At 40.5% G+C, this 20,229-nt stretch overlaps 1 protein-coding gene across 1 annotated transcript in view; it reads right to left on the reverse strand.

Moving 5' to 3' along the window:
* LOC146003489 (uncharacterized) overlaps positions 1 to 20,229 on the reverse strand; it is a 546,114-nt gene that overhangs the window by 18,547 nt on the left and 507,338 nt on the right. The window contains exon 5 of the mRNA XM_083141780.1: positions 10,083 to 10,154. Within this exon, the coding sequence (XP_082997906.1) occupies positions 10,083 to 10,154 (72 nt within the window). The remainder of the gene's footprint in view (positions 1 to 10,082; positions 10,155 to 20,229) is intronic.

Here is a 20,229-nt window from a genome sequence, read left to right on the forward strand (position 1 = left end):
CCTCTCCACTTTTATTAATTCTGTTCATTAATGATATTGTAGATGAACGGAAGGACACGCAACCTCCGTCTATTGAGGACACAAAAATATCACTATTACTGTATACGGACGACCTGGAGGCAATTTCTAGCACAATAGAAGGGCTACAGGAAGGGTTAGATGGGCTGCATATGTACTGTGAGGAATGGGATCTCCTAGTTAATATTAAGAGAACTAAAGTCATGATGTTTAAAGATGGGACAATGCGAATACAACCAGAGAGGGTAAAACAGTACGATTACTTGGGTATGGTCATGACAATCTCGGAAGTGGACAAGACAGGCCCAAAGAAGCAACGAAAAAGCTAGGTATGTACGTGCTGGTCAATACGAAAAAATTAAAGTACAAAGTGCCTCATACACCAACCACAACACTTGAGAGAGTCTACGAGGCTACATTCAAGGCCACATTATTCTATGGTATCGAACTGTGGGTCCTTGTGGCAAACAGAAATCGTAAACTGGGTACACGCAAACTTTCTAAAACACGTTCCGGGGGTGGGAAGGGGTACGGCAACGTGCGGGGTTCTTAGAGAAATTGGAAAGTATAGTGAGGAAGTAGATGCAAAAATGAGAGGCTTCAAATATTGGGCAAGACTGCTAAATATGGGGAATGGAAATCTAAAAAGTCGCGATATAAGAGCAGAACAATAACCCAAAGGAACGCCAATTGGTAACAATGATAAAGGAACTGTACGCCATAGGGCTGGGATAGATTTGAGAATAGAGAGTCTAGAGGAGGGTGGTCATGCAGGAAATGGGGATCATACGGGACAGATTGGAGGACTTCGGCAAACAAAACATTTTGGCAGAACGTGCGGGGAAAGTATCTTTAACTGCAGCACAAAAATCGTCAATGGGGAAGGCGAAAATACGTAGACGTGTGTTTAGCGAGTGACAGGACAGGTTTGGCGTGGTTCAGGCTAGGGGGTGGACACAATTCAAGCGCGTGAGAGAGGACGGGAGTGCAGAATGTCCAATGTGTGGGGAAGACGAGACGAAATTCCACATTCTCCTCCAGTGCAAAGAAACAGCAGAGGCTAGACGGAAATACATCAGGGACATGAACGAATCTAAAATGAAGGGACTAATGAGGGTCATTACGGGGAGGGAAATGGCTGGAAGGGAAGAAACTCAAATAAGGGACCTGGGAACCTTCCTACATTACGTCTGGACAAAGAGAGCGAAAAAGTTGAGTGACGGGAGTGAAAGTGCCTGAGAGCGGTGTGCACAAAGCTTCTTGTTGACAATATAACAACTAGTGCTATTAGCGTAAAATTATGAAAAAAAACAACTTAGGTTAATAAATTGTTGTGAGGGAAGAACCCACAATTAATAAGAAAGGAAACGTTGAACATGTGAGGACATAAGGGGGGGGGTATGGAAAACAAAGAGAAAGGAAAAGAACTTCATTGATGTATGGAAATGTGTGTACAGCCGCGAAGGCTCGTACTGAAATAAACCTATATTCTATTCAATTAACTCGTTTCCTGACCAGGTTTCCTTATCTCATATTGGTACTAGGGTCAGTCTCTATCCACCCTGCCAGTTTGATTCAAGGTCATGGAATCACCCTGTATATAGTCTGACACGGTCGTGCCAGGTTCAACCATAGGATATTAATAGCCATAAGTATATATTTATCTCAATACAAATTGAGAATGAGCAACATGAGACTGTATATTGGTATACACGTGATACCTCCCAGGGTACGGGAAAACATTAAGATTTGCAGTAAATAGAAACAAAAACACAGGGTAACAGTTTCATACATCGGAGACACATTTCTTCAATTTTATACACGAAACTACTTATGGAAATGAGTTTTTCCAAGGTTTACAACGTTCGTCGAGGTATTTTCTTTCATCGTGGAATATATTTGACCGGGAAATCATGTATTTTTGAAGAGAAATATCTCACCGACGCACAATTGCCATTGCTGCGAATGTTTGATGACGTAAGCCCTGTCAGTGTTTCAACCCCCCTTTTTTTTACTATGCTTGCCTAACGTAACCAATCCTAACCTTATCGGAAATGGTTCGTGGGGCTATTCGTGAATGTTTCGTGGGGCTATCGGTCAGTTACCATGCATAATGGTTCGTGGGGCTATCCGCGTATGGTTCGTGGGGCTATCCGTCAGCTACCCGTGTATAATGTATAATTTTCACCGGTGACGAACACAACCGTAGGTATTTTTCGGTGAAGAAGGTTGAAACACTGCATACCCACAACGTGAGTCAAGATGTGCCCGCCTTAACGTGTGTTACGGAAGCAAAGAAAGGAATAAAAAAAAAGCACTCAGAATGTGAAAAATTGCGTTTCTTTTCGTGTAAAATGCATAATGGCACCTTGAACTATGTTTCGCAATACACAATTGGTAAGTACGAACCATGCGAAACCCAAAATATCCGATTTCAATTTGTCTCCGATCTATGAAACTGTTACCAAACACAGAACTTACGTTTTAACATATGAATTCAGAATCTATTTATCTTGATTACGCAATTTAAAAAGAACCAAAGTTGTACATCATAACGAAACTCACAAAAAAAATCACAGTAACAGCACAATCTATCTCTCATGCACTTCCATTAATCTTGTAACTTCCCCCAACAAGATTAATATCTGTCAGGCGGGATGGTGTACTTCAACAGTCTGTTCATACGTCAGGGAAGGACATGTCAAGCCTGTACATATACCGGTACTGTATATAGTTATTATTATTATTATCATCATGGAAATAATTTGCACATTTACCGTCGTTTAACTCTCACTTTTGGCTAATCGCGACAATGAAAAAGAATGACGAATGGTTGAAATTGATGAAAGGACACTCATCCACGACAGGACTCAAACCTGAGCCCGTTCGTGGCGACATTACGAGTACAGCAGTCAACACGTTCGACCAATGGGTTAACCAAGTTTCTAGCAGAATGAAGCTTCCAAAACATTTTTTTTCTGTGTGACTTACGAAAGTCCTTTTTCATGACATCACCTTTAACAATTTTCTACTTTAATGGATTCATACATAGACTGTTGTTGGTTTCGAGGATAATTTCGAAACTAATTTTACTTATTGTTTCCAATTATAATGATTCAATTTCAAAATAACTCACCCACCCCCTCCCTCCCGCCGTTGAAACGCCGCCGAAAGGGGATCTCCTTGAAACGAGGGAAACTCGCAATTAAACGAAACGAATTTAATACTCATTTTGTGTATGAAATTTTGAGGCTTAATTAAAGGAATTGACTCCATCTTGAAAAAAATATTTTCGTCCGCTCACGTTTCAATGATATCGCTTCTAGTTTCTCAGTGATATAACTCTACAGGGTGGTCCAAATGTCTTGTTTACAGCAGGTAGTTATCACTTGAAACTAATTAATTAATTGATTTATTTTACTTTACTTCCCTGCCACTTTTGGCTAATCGTGAAGAGGATGAGAGATGATATGATGAAGTGCCACTCACGAAGAACACCCATGTCAACGCCGAGTTTCGAACCCCGGCAACTTAGCGCGCAGTGCTAACCACTCCGTCACATAGGTTGGCATTATTTCCTTTGAGTTGGTTGACAGTGGCACAAGCAACTACAGAGTGGAATACATGTTAGTAGCTTACGTATGAACCAGTGCTCGAAATGTTACTTCCAAAAGTAACTGAGTTAATTCAAAATATTACTAAGACACAGCTACTCCAAGAGCAACTAAGTAACAGTCACTTCAAAAGTAACTAAGTAACAGTTACTTTAAAAGTAACTAAGTAACAGTTTCTTCAAGAGTAACTAAGTAGCAATTGCTTCAAAAGTAACTAAGTTACACTTACTTCAAAAGTAGCTAAGTTACAGTTACTTCAAAATTAGCTAAGTTACAGTTACTTCAAAAGTAGCTAAGTAACAGTTGCTTCAAAAGTAACTAAGTAACAGTTACTTCAAAAGTAACTAAGTAATAGTTTATTCAAAAATAATTAAGTAACAGTTGCATCAAAAGTAACTAACTAACAGTTGATTCAAAAGTAACTTAAGTATCAGTTGCTTCAAAAGTAACATAAGTATAAGTTGCTTCAGAAGTAACTAAGTAATAGTTGGTTCAAAAGTAACTAAGTTACAGTTACTTCAAAAGTAGCTAAGTAACAGTTGCTTCCAAAGTAACTAAGTAACAGTTACTTCAAAAGTAACTAAGTAATAGTTTATTCAAAAATAATTATGTAACAGTTGCATCAAAAGTAACTACCAGTTGATTCAAAAGTAACTTAAGTATCAGTTGCTTCAAAAGTAACTAAGTAATAGTTGGTTCAAAAGTAACTAAGTTACAGTTACTTCAAAAGTAGCTAAGTAACAGTTGCTTCCAAAGTAACTAAGTAACAGTTACTTCAAAAGTAACTAAGTAATAGTTTATTCAAAAGTAACTAAGTAACAGTTGCTTCAAAAGTAACTAACTACCAGTTGATTCAAAAGTAACTTAAGTATCAGTTGCTTCAAAAGTAACTTAAGTATCAGTTGCTTCAGAAGTAACTAAGTAATAGTTGGTTCAAAAGTAACTAAGTTACAGTAACTTCAAAGTAACTGAGTTACAGCTACTTCAAAAGTAACTCAGGTACAATTACTTCAAAAACTAACTAAGTTAGGGGTTACTTCAAAAACGTAACCGTAACTTACTTTACAATTACATTTTGGTACGAACATTCTTGCAAATATTACACAAAATCAATGATCATAAGTTGTAATAAACTTAATATATCCAGACTTGCATTTCTTTAATGTTGCTGGTACATAATATGCCTTCATGTGCAGATTATTACCAGGGTGTGAAATCGCTGAAGACTGGTTGGCGGGTGATATCTTAATTTACATACAACATACACACACTCAAAAATACGTATATATACATAAACTATATGATACACATATTTATTGCTATTACACAAAGTAGTAAATTACTAAATATTTAACTTTATATACGTGTATTAACAATTAAAGGAATTTATTTCTTGGTTTAGTTATATAAAATATTTGTAAAGTACCACACTTATTCCTTTACAAACTGGTTAAAAATGTCAATAAATTTCATATCACCTAGTTGAAATGGTTTTATCATGTACAAGTTTTTGTTTTCAATTAATATAAATCAATTAATTTCATACTTAAATTTTGTCTTGCATTCTTGTTTTACTTTTATTGCGCATATATTGCAAATGGTGTAGATTTGTTAATACAGTAAAACCTCGTTAATGCGGACCCCAAAAAGCCGGACTTCGCTTATTCCGGACAGGCAAAAGGCACAAAAAAGGAGAATGCAAGGTTTTAAATGTGGCTAGAAGCACTGCATTGTCGTATTGCTTTACACTTTACTGTACTGTATAGTGTATTTAGGCCTATGCCATTTAAATACACCATACTAAACTTGTTTTGTTGCTATAAACGGAGTTTTAATGCACTTTCTACTATTCTTTTAGGTTATTTTAGGTAATCCGAACTTTCGTTAAAAAGTATCCCCTCTCCATTAGTCCGTATTAACGAGGTTTTACTGTAGTTTCTCTAAAAAGAGAGAGAGCATGCAACTCTCACAAACATATTCAGAAAGACATTATCTTTCGTTCATTGTGTGTGTTATTCTTGGTGAAGTATATTTGGGTTCAAAACTAATCTATCTTTGTTATTATGCCAAAACTCTCCCTCCCGGAAATGTCTGGTGGGTTGCGGGGGCTTAGGACAAGATTGTTGGTGGGGGGAAACATCCCGTGTGGTCTCCAGGATTTCGCCCCTTAAAAAAATGGCGAAACAAAGTCTCTGCTCTCCTTGACCGAGATATCGACATGTCGACAACGGAATTTAGAACATGCTAGCATTGATTCCTCTTCCATCTGTTTCTTTTTCTGTTTCCTCCATTCCAGTGTCAACAATGACCGACTCCCTCGACAATCACTTTTTTCCAACCTGGACTATCATGTTCCAAATGAATGCAACAATCCACTCAAAACACTGAAGTTTCACGCCCAATTAGAAATGAATTGCAATAAAGCGTTCTAAATTTAGCATGCAATGAAACTTAGTTTCCTAGTTTCCTTGCCTCAGGCGATTCCATGAAAAAATCCTTTCACCTTGGCATACAGAGAAGAGTTATGAAATTTAGCTCCTCCCCTGCGTTACAAATTTTCAAGTGAATAATTTAAGTGTACAGTAACTGTTGAAAAAGTTAGTTCTACTGCAAAAAAGTAACTCTGTTACCGTTGCAGCTATTATTAGAAGTAGTTAGTTACAGTTAGAATATCTTAAAGAGGTAACTGTTACTTGTAACCAGTTATTTCCAAATATTGCTATGGCCATATGAACTTTCACAGAAATAAATAAGCAATAAGGGAAATGCAGTGGCGGCGATTGGGAGCCAAAAATGGGGGGAGGAGGACAGTTTACTTTATCTTGGTAGACAAGGGTTAGCATTAAGAAACCATAGCACAGGAGCAAAAAGCGGCAAAAGTGGGTGGGCAACTGCCCCCTTACCTATCCCCTTGATCGCTGCCACTGAGAAAGTACCATGGCTTAAGATCTTTAGTCACTGACATAGATGGTAAGTGGCAGATAGATCAGTTAGGTTTGTAGAGTTTCCCCGTTGATAAAAAATCCGTTAGATGGCACTGGTGAATAAGATTAGGATTGTGTTTGCTTCAGCCTAGATATCTTAATATTGGATAAGAAAGCTCAAGGAAATATGCATACATTATTTCGATATACTGTATGTCCTAGACAAATTTTACTATATTTTCCATGTCCACTGGCTCTTAGCAGATAGTGTTTATTGCCCATGAGCTTATTACTTTATAATTATAACATTATGAACAACCTGTGTAAGTCTGCATTAATTGAATGTATCAACTTTACTCAGATATGTTGACATGTTCGTAGTTTTTACGTCATAATGCCGCTATTATTCGCTGGAATTGCAATTTTCTTCTTTTTTTTGATAACACATATACTGCACTTTGGGGGTACAAGTCGTGTTCTATTGCTCGTATGATAATAGTGCAATTATTTTGTTGTTCCAAACATGCCTGCGATCATTCCCATGTGTATTTTGACAATGTCCTGTACTTTGTTGTCCAGGGAGGGGCATTTTTTTTTCAGAAATGTTGCAATTTTCCGGTTCCGCTCCTCCCCCTGCATGCATATATACACTCAATGTGCATAAAATGTATGTAGTCAGAATCTATGGTCCATTCCGCGTATAACGGTACTTCATTCGTCTGTCTAGGGCAATTAGCCACCGATCTACAGTCATCTAAATGAAAGTCTGCATTTTGCTAAAAATTGGGCCCGTCCCGGGGAGCTTACATGGCAAAATGGGCAAAAGTAATCAAAAGGCTAAGTCCAGAATTCGAGATTTCAAGGCATGTTTAATATTATTACAGAAAAATGGATCTGGTGCGTGGTACATCCAGCTGCTAGCATACACCAAAACTAATTTCTAAATCTGGCGTTCCTAATCTAGAATTCAGCTTAGTTCCAATGCATACGTATGTGGTTAGGTTAGGAAGGGCATGTTTAGAGCTCTCGTCAATTAGTTTGTGTGACTGTTAGTAGCTGGATGTGACTCGCACTAGACCCATAGAAAAATATCCAATTGCCAATTTCTTTAATATGAACATTATACAGGGTGACCCCAAAAAAGGTGACCGAAGTGTAGAACCGTTACCTTGTTTGTTCGGTTCCCTTTCTTGGGGTCACCCTGTACTATTTTCACAGCTAGGCCTATCGCCGTTTCATTGTAGAGTTATTTCGTCGCAGACCCAGAGGAACCTAACTTTAAAAATATGGTTTTCAGTTTTGTTTAAACTCCTCTGAAGAGCTCTATTTAGAATCAGATCGCCAGATCTCCACTTCTGATCCTTAGCAGTAAGGTAGAGTCACGTGCCTCCAAATTACCGACTCTTTTTAAGAATCACATACAGGGTGGATAAAAATCATGCTATTTTTTTAAATTAAAAAATTGATGATTTTTAATTTAAATCAGATTTTTTAAATTTAAATCGTTTTTTTAAATTATTTATAATTCATTACATGTTTTTTGGCACCATACATACAGATATATGTTTATTTACTGAACGGCCCTGTAAAATATTTTAACAATTTGACTAAAGCAAATAAGAAAATATATGTAAATATACATTATTCTGTTTCTGATACAGTACCTACTGTGGAAATGTTTGTTGAGTCTGTTAATGAAAGTATAATAATTTCAGTAACTTTTCTTACAGTGAAAATATAATACTCAGGATGTACTCTGTAAGTGTAACTTAAAATATTTGTATAGTATTTGTAGCTGAATTTTAGGAAATTTTTAAATGATAGTTTGCTAAATATCAGATAGCATGTCAGTGGTAGCGTCGTCGCCTTGTAATCAAGGGGTTCCGAGTTCGATACCCGGTGGAGACACATAGTAGTTCGGATCCCACTTTAAACTGTATGTCCAGTCCCGATTAGCCTTACTGTGCATAAAGTGAACTTAAAACACCAAATCAATCCAATCCAATCAGATGCCATGTTCATTTACAGTTTAATGATAATCACAGTATTTATGGTTCAACATGATCAGTATTTTGTATATATATCTGCACAAAAGGTTTGCTAAAAAATATTGAATTTTAAATAAAGAGAAATGTAAGTGTGTTTACAGTTTGCATATTACATTTCCTATGGTGTGAGCTTCACCCAATCACTACACATATTTTGTTTCCTTTCTTAGAACCTAACAAACACCATTAAATGATTACAAGATTAACGAACTTTCACGAGATGTTTTTCTGATACCTACAAAATCCTTATGTACATTATTATATAAAATTATTTCTTTAAAGTGATTTAAATCGCGATTTTATTCAACCTGATTTAAATAAATCCACTTTACACATAAGTAGTTTTAGTATGTGACTTAAAGAAACTTTAAAGAAATTACCTATAGAACGACCTCAAACGACAGAAAAATAATTTTTCATAAAACACGTTGTATTGGTGTTTTAAACTACTGAAGCAAAGGGGGAAAATACAATTAAGATCTTTATCTTTTACTTCAAGGTTTGATTGATTGATTGATTGATTGATTTGCTTTATTTTTACTTCGCTTCTTGTGCCCCATTTGGCTAATTTGCGAAGATGGGGACTGACCCCTCCGTCACGGGGTCCGGCTTTCACTTCGAGGCTTTTCAGTGTAAGTCATTCACTTCCTTACAGACTGAGCTTTACACGATATAGTAGTCGATCAGCATGTGAATATACAGTCGTGTTTCGCGCACGCCGATTATAATTTATTTATATTGTGACTAAAACCCACGATCAAAGAGATTAAAGTGGGTAGCAAGGGAACCTCAATGTTGGCTTCACGCGAAGTATTTTAAGCGCTGGAGGAAAAATAAATGTACCACAATCCATTGCCAAACATTCAGTTAAAAGTAACATTGTGCATATCCATTGACCGTATGGCGAACTTACTAAAAACACCATGGCAGGAAATTAAATACATAAATTAAGGTAGCAGATGTATGTAAAATTCACGAAACAACAGGAGATAAGAAAAAATCTAAAAAAATTAAGACAAATGCAATAAGAACGGCAAAAAAGGTCGAAAAATGAAAAAAAAATGTAAAATAAAAGCAATCTTTTCTGTTTCTAACGTATGGAAATTGCACTGATATCAGGTTTAGAATTGTTTTCAAGGCTCACAAAAAATATATGCTTTTTCATCAACTTTGAGCCCTAGACGTAATTATGCAATGTTTCTGCTCTCCCCTAAAGTTGATAATGTCGTGTTACGTCCATCTATAACTAAAAAAATAACGTTACAACTGGGCAACAGCGATTCGTGCGATTTCAACCAGAACCAAATAGTTGAACTTGGAGTTCAAATTTTCAAGACAAGCCAGTTGTCAACTGTAATCTATAATGATATTTAACATTTGATAGAAGATATTACACACAAATAGTTCAGTAGCTAAGTTCATTTAAAGATGTTACTTTACAAAAAATCAAAGTTTTGCACAAAAGCTGTTATACTTACAATATTTCCAACCTTGGTAAGAAAATATCCGGTGGGACAGAGAATACTGGGAAGAAATTTCCACTGAGATCTCTGGAAATAAATAAGAATTATATTTTAAAATGTGCAAGAATATTCTGCGAAAGAGTTGCGTGCTATCTTGAAACACTGTATACACAGCACAAAAATAATGCTAAGGATAACAATTTCATGGATTTTAATAACAACAACAATAACAATAAATACATGGTAATTTCATCAAAAATCAAGTAAAATGAACACAGTTTGTTGCACCTTTTTTGCACTTTTTGTGAGATTACCACGTTCATCCCATTTTTACCCTCTCTATGATGCTTCGTAAGGAACTATAATCATTGAAAATGTTAAGTACAAAGAACTCCAAATCCAAGATATTAAGCCATCACTCTTTCAGACAGGAAATATCTAGAAGCATCTGAGGAATGTCTGTCAGACATTGCCGAGCTTGCTTGATCGCCATCGTTGTAAACAGGTGTAAACAATATTGCAATCAAGGAAGAGACCACAGGCCTGACTCTGCATTTGTTTAGTAAAATCAATCTGAATACATATCTGGGAAGAGAGAGGTCATTGGTCAGTTTTAGAGCGAACTTTGAGATGGGCAGGAGGAGGATTGAGAGAGGGAAGAATGTTGGAGCGAGTCGCAAGTCAGACTCTTTAGATTGTACAGTCTCGACCATGACAGAACTTCATCTGCCAGACAGAGACAAGTATCCATTAGCCATGCTGATCCAGTCTGCAGGGGTGTAAAACTCAAGTGTTGTGTATTGCCATTCATTTGTGAGTTAGTTACCTCTTGCATGTCAAAGCCAAGTTCTACATGAACGACAAGTGCGCCATTATTGGGGATGAATGATGAATGAGCTACATTACCCATATTCGACCCTACATACCGTAAGGTATGTTATTAGGGCTTCAGCACCTTTTCTCCTTCTCTTTCTTTCATGGTTTGTTAAAAAAAATTGGACAGAAAAGTAAATGATTTTCATTCTTCTTGAGCAGCAACATAAAATCCTATAGTCTCATTTTGTAGAGCAAAACGGGAGCTATAATTGGTATAATGCAATCATTGTAGCCCAAATAGTTCCCAAGATAATGTAGCAAAACCCGCTAGAGAAAACACAAACTTCAACATAACCTATTCCAAATATGGAAACTATAATTACTAACTTTGTGATTTGCGACAGTGTTGAATAAAGAATGAACGTAACTTGTTTAGACCTGAATAAAGACATTTTATCAGCACCTTTTTGAAAACATTTTCAGAACCTCCCCCCCGCCTTTCCGACCATAACTTTGCACCTTAAAATCCTTTCCCTAATAAGAGCGTCACAACTTACTGATTGCAAGATTCCGCAAATCGCTGTCGCTTGTAAAGGACAGGGAGTATTCCGGGTTATCGAACCCGGGGCCTCTTCATTTTCAAGCATGGCATATTTAATTGTGTTCTGTTTGTAAAAATGGCGGTGTCATCCGTAAAAGCCTATAATGTAGTACCTCGGAGAGTCATATCTGCCGTATATATGGTTGATAGTATTTTGACCCTTGCGGAACAGCCGCGGTAATGTTTTTGGCTGACGATGTACAATTATTAAATGTTGCATCCAACGTTTTTTCCATGAAGGAATGAGTGTAGCAATTGAGTTATGTAAGTTTTGAAACTCGAATTGATTGAGTTCATACAAGAGTCCTTCCGTCCAGACTTTATCGAAGGCTTTTTCAATGTCTACAAACAGCTGTGTTGTGGCCTAAGTATCCCAGTATCCCTTCCAGCGTTATCGTTTTTATTCCTTCGTTTAGTATTTCCTCAAACACTTTGCTGATGTGGCTCAGATGGCTAATTGGTCTATACTTCACTTGGGAACAGAAGATTTTCCCCAGGTTTGAGGATTGGACAGACTGTTGCTGTTTTTAACTGCATCGGGAAGTATATTTCGATCAGCTTTGCGTTGAATATATTAGTCATATACGATCTCACATTTATAGTTAGCACCTTAGTGCAAGGTTAGTGAAAAATTGAATACAGTTACGGACAGAAACACTGCAAACCCTTATTCACCTTATATTTCAAATCACTGACTACTGTCATGAAATGCGAGTGTGTGTGTGTGTGTGTGTGTGTGTGTGTTTTGTTGTATGCTCGTGAGTATAGGTTTGACTTTAATTCCCGTATGATTTTCTTTTTCTTTTTTGTAATTTTTCTTTGTAACTTTATATTTTTGTTACTTTGTTTTCAATATTTAACTTTTTATGTATGTATTATGTACGTTTTCTAATTTTCATATGTTAAAAATTCGCTGTAAATATGATTAAGTGGTAGAAAAGGCTACAAAGCCTTAACTTCGCCATGATAAACAAGACGCAATAAATAAATAAACACTAAATAAATAAATGCTCGACGACGCTAGTGTACGCGGGTGTCGTGACTAAACATATCCGGCCAAGAAAAAAGTATCTCAAGAGTGAGCGAGTTAAACTGACATAGAATTATGAAACGGAAAAATCGGTGTTCCCACAAGAGATACGGAAGAAAGAAGTTCCCTTGAAGTTCCTAACTCTTACCATCAACCGAGTGCAGACTAGTAATTTACAACTCCCCAAAGTACGATTTCCTTTTCTACTGCGTACCCTCCGTACGCAATTGGTGATGCGTTGGTAGGCGAGAGAAGCACGCATAACTCACTCAGCCTGTGCGTAATCGCTTTCCCAGAAAGAGGAGTCTTTAATTTTGGCCCCGAGGATTGTGGACGGACACTGAATAATCTGGAATATGCTCCCTTGGAGGGATCCCCCGAAAAAGGAAGCGAAGTAAATGGGGTGAATCGACCTTTCTTCTCTATCATCCCCTTTCTTCAGGAGAGAGGGTGGAGAGACTTTTGTTTCTCTGTATCTTCGGGGAGACGCAGAGGAGACGAAGGGGAAGTTGAAGAAGAAGGAGAAAGAAGAAAAACTCTTCAACTTTATTCTTTCTCTCTCTCCTTTTTCTCTTTCTTCGACTTTCATCTTTCCTTCACTCTTCTACTTTCTTCTTTCTCTCTCTTCTAATTTCTTAATTCTCTCACTCCTCTACTCTCTCCTTCTCTCTCTTCTATTTCCTTGAGAAAAATTAGACGAAGAAAGGAGATGTAGAGAGATAGAGACAGGGAGCAGGCAAAGAGAGAGAGAGAGAGAGTAAAGAAAGTGAGAAGGCAAAGAGAGAAAGAGAGGATGCCAAGGGAGAGAAAGAATGCAACGAGAAAAAAGGATCCAAAGAAAGCGAGAGGAGGCAAAGACAGAAAGATAAGGCAGAGAGAGAGAGGATGCAAATTGAGAAAGAGGAGGCAGAGAGAGAGAGACAGAGGATTCAAAGAGAGAAAGAGGAATCAAAGAGAGCGAGAGGATGAAAGAAGAGAAAGAGAAAACAAAGAGAGAAAGAGGAATCAAAGAGAGCGAGAGGATGCAAAGAGAGAAAGAGGGGGCAAAGAGAGAGATAGGGTGCAAGGAGAAAAAGAGAAAGAGGAGGCAAAGAAAGAGAGAGAGAGGATGCAAAGATAAAAAAGAGAGGATGTAAAGAGAGAAAGAGAGAGAAGATGCAAAGAGAGAAAGAGGTTTCAAAGCGAGAAAGAGGATGCAAAGAGAGTGAGAGGATGCAAAAAGAACGAGAGGATGCAAAGAGAGAAAGAGGAATCAAAGAGAGACAGAGGATGCAAGGAGAGAGAGAGGAGGCAAAGAGAGGTTTCAAGATTCAAAGAGGCAAAGAGAGGATGCAAAGAGAGAAAGAGGATTCAAAGAGAGAAAGAGAATGCAAAGAGAGAGAGGGGGAGGCAGAGAGGAAATGGAGAGAGAAAAAAAACAAAAATATAATTTAAAGAGAGAGAGATAGAAGACAAAGAGAGCGAGAGAAGGCAAAGAGAGAGAGATAGAAGACAAAAAGATAAGCTAGAGAGTAGAGGAGCAAGGCCGGTTCTACGCCCGAAAATGAGGCTCGGTGAGGCTCGCCTTAATGGATTTCTCTCGTAAGGCATGAGCCTCATTTTCTCGCAGTGTTGCCAACTCCTCACCCGAAAAAAATCACCAAGGTTTTTGGGTCTAACCTAACCTAAGGCAAAGAGTTGGCAACACTGCAAAGCAAGCCTCAAGCAGTGTTGCCAACTTGTTCTTGACCTATTTTTTATTTTACGACGTTTTATGCACTCAACTAACCTACAATGAGAGTAGAGCAGTGTCCCGGGTTCGCCAACCGAAAATGGGGCTCGGTGGGGCTCGCAGTGTTGCCAACTCCTCACTCGAAAAAATCACCAAGGTTTGTTTTTGGGTCTAACCTAACCTCAAGCAAGGAGCTGGCAATACTGCTTGAGGCTTGTCTTGGAGTATTGCCAACATCTTACTTGAAAAGTCACTATGGTTTTTATTTTGGTCTAACCTAACCTCAAGCAAGGAGCTGGCAATACTGCTTGAGGCTTTTCTCGCAGTGTGGCCAACTCCTCACTTGAAAAGTCACCAAGGTTTGTTTTTGGGTCTAACCTAACCGCAAGCAAGGAGCTGGCAATACTGCTTGAGGCTTGTCTTGGAGTATTGCCAACATCTTACTTGAAAAGTCACCAAGGTTTTTGTTTTTGGGTCTAACCTAACCTAAAGCAAGGAGCTGGCAATACTGCTTGTGGCTTTACAGTGCATAAAGCAATTTGCCAACCTACTGGTATTTTTGCCATAGCTTTTTACAAAAAAAAGAGAGAAGAGAGAGAGGGAAGAGTTAAACAACCGATAGTGTTGCTAATATTTACCTACAGCTTTTTTTACTTGGCAAGGGCTTAGCCAAATTTATATACTGGCGTAACATACACTGGGCAAGAGAGCCGGCAACAAATATATACTGCCGTAAAAGAGAGAGAGGGGTGGATGGATGGTAGCACAGTATGTGTGTGCGTGTGTGTGTGTATAATATGTAGCATTATTAACTAGAGTGTGTTGGCAACTCGCTTATAACTAAAAAAATAGAGATGCCAATGTTGCTGTAAGATAAAGAGAGAGACTAAGCTGGCAACAGTGGTGAGCGAATACGTATTATTTCCAAGTCCCGAGCGCCAATGTATATCGTGATTTTTGTAAACCTCTCTCGCGGCAACGATGTGCCACATACACACGTACGTACTTCTTTTATTTCAGTATTGTGGCGCAAACAAACAAATAATAATTGTTGTTTTTTAGGATGCCTGGCCCCTACAACCTCGCCAGGGTGCGTGGTGCCCAACCAAAAAGGTTCTAACGGCTGCGGCTCTAAATAACCGCACCTCTGTAGGGTTTCACGTGTTTTTTTTTCTATCTACAATTATATTTTTCTTATATATTTTTTTTATTTTTTTATAGAGTTGATTAAAGCACATATTTGAGGAAGGCAACACCACCCATATATAAATAAACATACCCCGAAAAAAATGCGCTCCATGAAAAGTTGCCCTGTGTGCAAAAAAAACTATATCGAGCAAAAATTTTGCAAGACATTGTCGCACCTGCGTGCCAGACAAGCATTTGGCTGCCACCGAACTGTGTTCTGGATGCAATAAACATATTACAATTGCGTATGCCAAAAAACATAAGCTTACTTGTTTAAGCAAAAGTACATCTGGGGCTCAACCGTCGACCAGCTCAACCAAGAGGAAGGCAGAAGCAGCCTCCATCAATGCACCACTCGCCAAACTCATCAAGCCTGCGATAAAAGCAGACCAGTCTGCTTTCCAGCGTTCGTTAGAGGACTTTCTTTTTATTTCGGAGGGTTCATGCGACGTGCGTAGCTTTTTGGAGAACGTGCAAGCGCAAATTATTTCAGTCCTCGGCGATGCGCTTGCAACACACTCCGCCAAATTCTACGCATCGTTACGTTGTCAGTACAAAAAGCCGTCTGATGAAATTTACAGCTTCTGCCACAACACCAAGGCGAAGACGCTGCATCTGGCGGATGTCGAAAACCTAGAGGTAATCTACAACAAGTTTGTTGAGGAGCTGCTGGCAAAGCAAGAGGAGCATGAAGCCGAGGGCTCGGGGGGTTCGTTGTGCGGCGAGCCTCACGAACTGCGCGTCAAACTTTCCAAGTTTATGCCTCTCTCCGCCTCCAGCTACGTCCCCTTACCATCTGCTATTGAGGATAAAAAAGCCATCCTGAATATTCAGAACAGTGACGCCAAGTGCTTCGTATGGTGTGTGTTTGCAGCGTTACACCCTGTCCACTGGAAAAACCACCCATACCGAGTTAACCACTACATGCAGTACGAGTTGGAGCTGGAAGATACGATGGCTGGGATTGACTACCCGGTGGAGGTCTCGGACATTCGCAAGTTCGAGGCCCGTACACACAACCCTCGGTTGGCCATCAACGTTTATGGCCTCGCCGACGAAAATGTGGTGTACCCTATCCGGGTGAGCGACGTGGACGACGACGGTGCGCAGGAAATTCATCTTCTGCTCATCAAGGACGAGACCCATCACCATTACACCCTCATCCGCTCGCTCTCTCGGCTTGTTTCGAGCCAAACAAGTAAACACGAACACCACAAAGAAGTTTGTCGCAGGTGCTTGTCAATGTTCGACGGACGAGATCAACGTAGTTACCAACATGTTCGAGGTCCCAACATCGCTGCTGAGAAGCTTGCTAACCACAAACTTTATTGCAATGCCAACGAGCCTGGGGTGGCAGACTTGCCCGAACCTGGCGCCGTAGAGTGTTTCCGCATGCACGGTGCCATGGTGGAGCACCCCGCTATTATCATCGCGGATTTCGAGGCCTTTCTCAAACCCCTGTCCACTTGCGATCCCGATCCTGAAGTTTCCTCCACCACCCCTTACCAACTCCACGAGGCATCTAGTTTCGCATACGTTGTGGTGCGACGAGATCAACACATCGTCCCCGAGCCCTATGTGTACCGTGGTCCCGACGCAACCAAACACTTCCTTGAGAGGATGGTTGTCGAGGCCATCGAGATAGGGAAGGTGCTGTTGACTCCCAAGTCTATGCTCCCACTGTCCCCCGACGATCAACATAGACACGAGGAGGCTACTACCTGTCCTGTGTGCACCTGTGAGTTTAGCATCAACAACCGTAAAGTCCATCACCACGATCACTTTAACGGTAGGTACGTTGGTCCTTGGTGCGACGACTGCAATCGCTTGGCCCGGGACCCGCGCTTCATCCCTGTGTTCTTTCACAATGGCTCGGGGTACGACTTTCACCACCTGATCAAGCATCTTGGGTACGACAATGCAAGAATCAATGTCCTGGCACAAAACGAGGAGCGTTATATTAGCGTCAGCAAGTGGGTGCCGATCCCCAACTCAAAAAGCAGGAGCATCGAGCTTCGCTTCCTCGACTCCCTGAGGTTCCTCTCGGCTAGCCTCGATGCTCTTGCAGGGAAGCTGAGCAACGAACAAATGCTCATTACCTCTGCGAATTTTCCAAACTTGGACGCCAGTCTCTTCAGGCGTAAGGGGGTCTACCCCTACGAATACGTCACCGACTCTACCAAGTTTGCGGAGACGTCGCTTCCTCCTCGAGCAAACTTCTATAGCAAGCTGCGAGGCTCGGGCATCTCTGAGGATGACTATAACCATGCTCAGTCCATGTGGCGCGAGCTGGATTGCCAAAATCTCGGGGACTACCACGATGCGTACCTCAGACTTGATGTGACGCTCCTCGCCGACGTGTTCCAGACGTTCCGGGCGACTGCAATGAACATCTACCACCTGGATCCCGCCTACTTCTATAGTCTCCCCGGACTGGCATGGTCAGCCATGTTTCTGGTGACGAAAATCAAGCTGGAGCTTCTTTCGGACGTGGACATGATGCTGTTTGTGGAACGTGCCAAGCGGGGTGGAATGGTCCAGGTGTCCCAACGGCACGCGCGCGCCAACAACCATCACATGGCTACTGGCTACGACTCCACCCAACCGTCAAGCTACATCATGTACACGGACGTAAATAACTTGTACGGGCACTCTATGATGCAGCCACTCCCCTTTAGAGGGTTCGAGTGGGCTGACCCTTCCAAATTTGACATCAAAAACTTCGACGATTCGGAACATGGGTTCTTCGCCGAGGTGGACCTTGAGTTCTCCGAGAAGCTGCAGGATTCGTTCTGCGATCTCCCCCCTGCACCCGAGTTCAAATGTCCACCCGATTCAAACCAGAAGAAGCTCGTAATGGATTTCGAACCCAAGAAGAATTACGTCCTGCACTACCAGAATCTCCGGTGGTTGATGCGGCGAGGGGTCACAGTCCACGCAGTTCACCGCATCCTCAAGTTCGAGCATTCTCCATGGTTGCGTCCATATATTGAAGTCAACACTGAACACCGCACCGCAGCCACGTCCGAGCTTGATAAGGATTTCTTCAAGCTTATGAATAATGCGGTGTTTGGCAAAACCATGGAGAATGTACGGAATCGCGTGGACATAAAATTGGTGACGAGGAAAGAGCGATGTCGTCAGCTTGTTGCAAGTCCATTGTTCAAGTCTCGAACAATCTACAACGAGCAGCTGGCTCTGATTCACATGAAGCAAGGCGTGGTGAAGCTCAACAAGCCCATCTACGTTGGAGCCACTGTTCTGGATCTGAGCAAGCTCCACATGTTCGAGACGTACTACGACACATTACGTCCACACTACGACCACAACATCTCGCTTCTCTACACGGACACGGACAGCTTGGTGTACCACGTTCGCACAGCCGACGCATACGGGGATATAGCCACAGCTCAATCTTTCATTGAGCTTTTCGACACCTCGGGCTATCCCCAGCCGAACCAGTACGGAATCCTGGCTCGCAACAAAAAGGTGCCTGGCAAACTCAAAGACGAGAAGGACGGAGACGTGATTCTCGAGTTTGCAGGTCTTCGTGCCAAGGCCTATACTATCAAAGCCGAGGGCAGCGTTACCAAGAAGGCCAAGGGTGTCGGCAGACAGGTGGTTCGGGAGCATCTCACATTCGAGGACTTCGTGGATTGCCTCAAGACCGGGTCGTCGGTTCTAAGAGCAGAACAGCGCATCCAGAGTGTCGACCATGTGTTAACCACCAACAAAGTGAGGAAGATTGCCCTGGATCCCAACGACGACAAGAGGTGCGTTCTCCAATGTGGAATCCACACATTGCCGTGGGGGCACTATCGCTTAGCAGAAAGCAAAACCTGCAACATATGCCCTTCAACAGAAGATTCATAAAAACAAAAAAAAAAAAAAAAACACTGACAGTCATTACAAAAAACTTTGACTGTATTTTAAATAACCAGCATAATATGAATCTCTTTGGTTTCCGAAAACAAGCCAACATGGAGACTGTACACCGCGCGACGACAGATCATGAATTTCTACCTTCCATGTTAACTAAACTCAACGGTCTACTGATTGTTCACCTTAACAGCATTTGGACGAAATTGGATGACGATGTGGGCAAGATGTTTTACGTCTTCAACAACAATTTACATTTTTACAAAATTCCGATCGATGGAAAACTTCAAATCACCGTGAATCCGGAAAACGTAGGCGAAATCAAAATATCTACCGGCAAGAACATTTTTCGAATCAAGCACGACAAGATGCTTTCTAACATTACGTACGATGTTTCCGCAGGAGATTACCTGTACGTCGAACTCCTAGGAGATTACGACAAACTCATTCCTCTCTTCGTAGAATTACGAATCGTCTATCCTATTATAAATAACCGTTAACCAAAATGCCTAACGATATTTTCGGCAACACTAAGCGTGTAGACCATGCAGAAGAGATTCTTATGTTGGATGTCCGAATTAAAAAGTTGAGGAGCGATTTGATCGCTTTGCAGGAGACCTTAAACAAAAGTTTAGAGTCGGAGATCGCTACGCTCCAAACGCAATGTCTCGACCCCATTCTGAAAATCGATTCCGAACTGAAAACGCTCATAAAAAATTATGTGGACGTACCTTCTTACGACAACGTTCAAAATATACAGTTGAGCGTGGATAAGCTTCAAAATGATTTGGCCAAACTACAACAATTTCAATCGAAAAATGAAGATTTGGAAAAATTGAAACTCGAAATCGAAGAACGAACTTCGGCAATAGAAAAGAATTTTTCTGAACTTCAAACCGTCGTGAAGGATATTGATGTAGAACGTTTGCACGTCGTT

The sequence above is a fragment of the Lepisma saccharinum genome, chromosome 20 (genome assembly GCF_977018435.1).
Source record: "Lepisma saccharinum chromosome 20, izLepSacc3.1, whole genome shotgun sequence".
NCBI lineage: Eukaryota > Metazoa > Arthropoda > Insecta > Zygentoma > Lepismatidae > Lepisma > Lepisma saccharinum.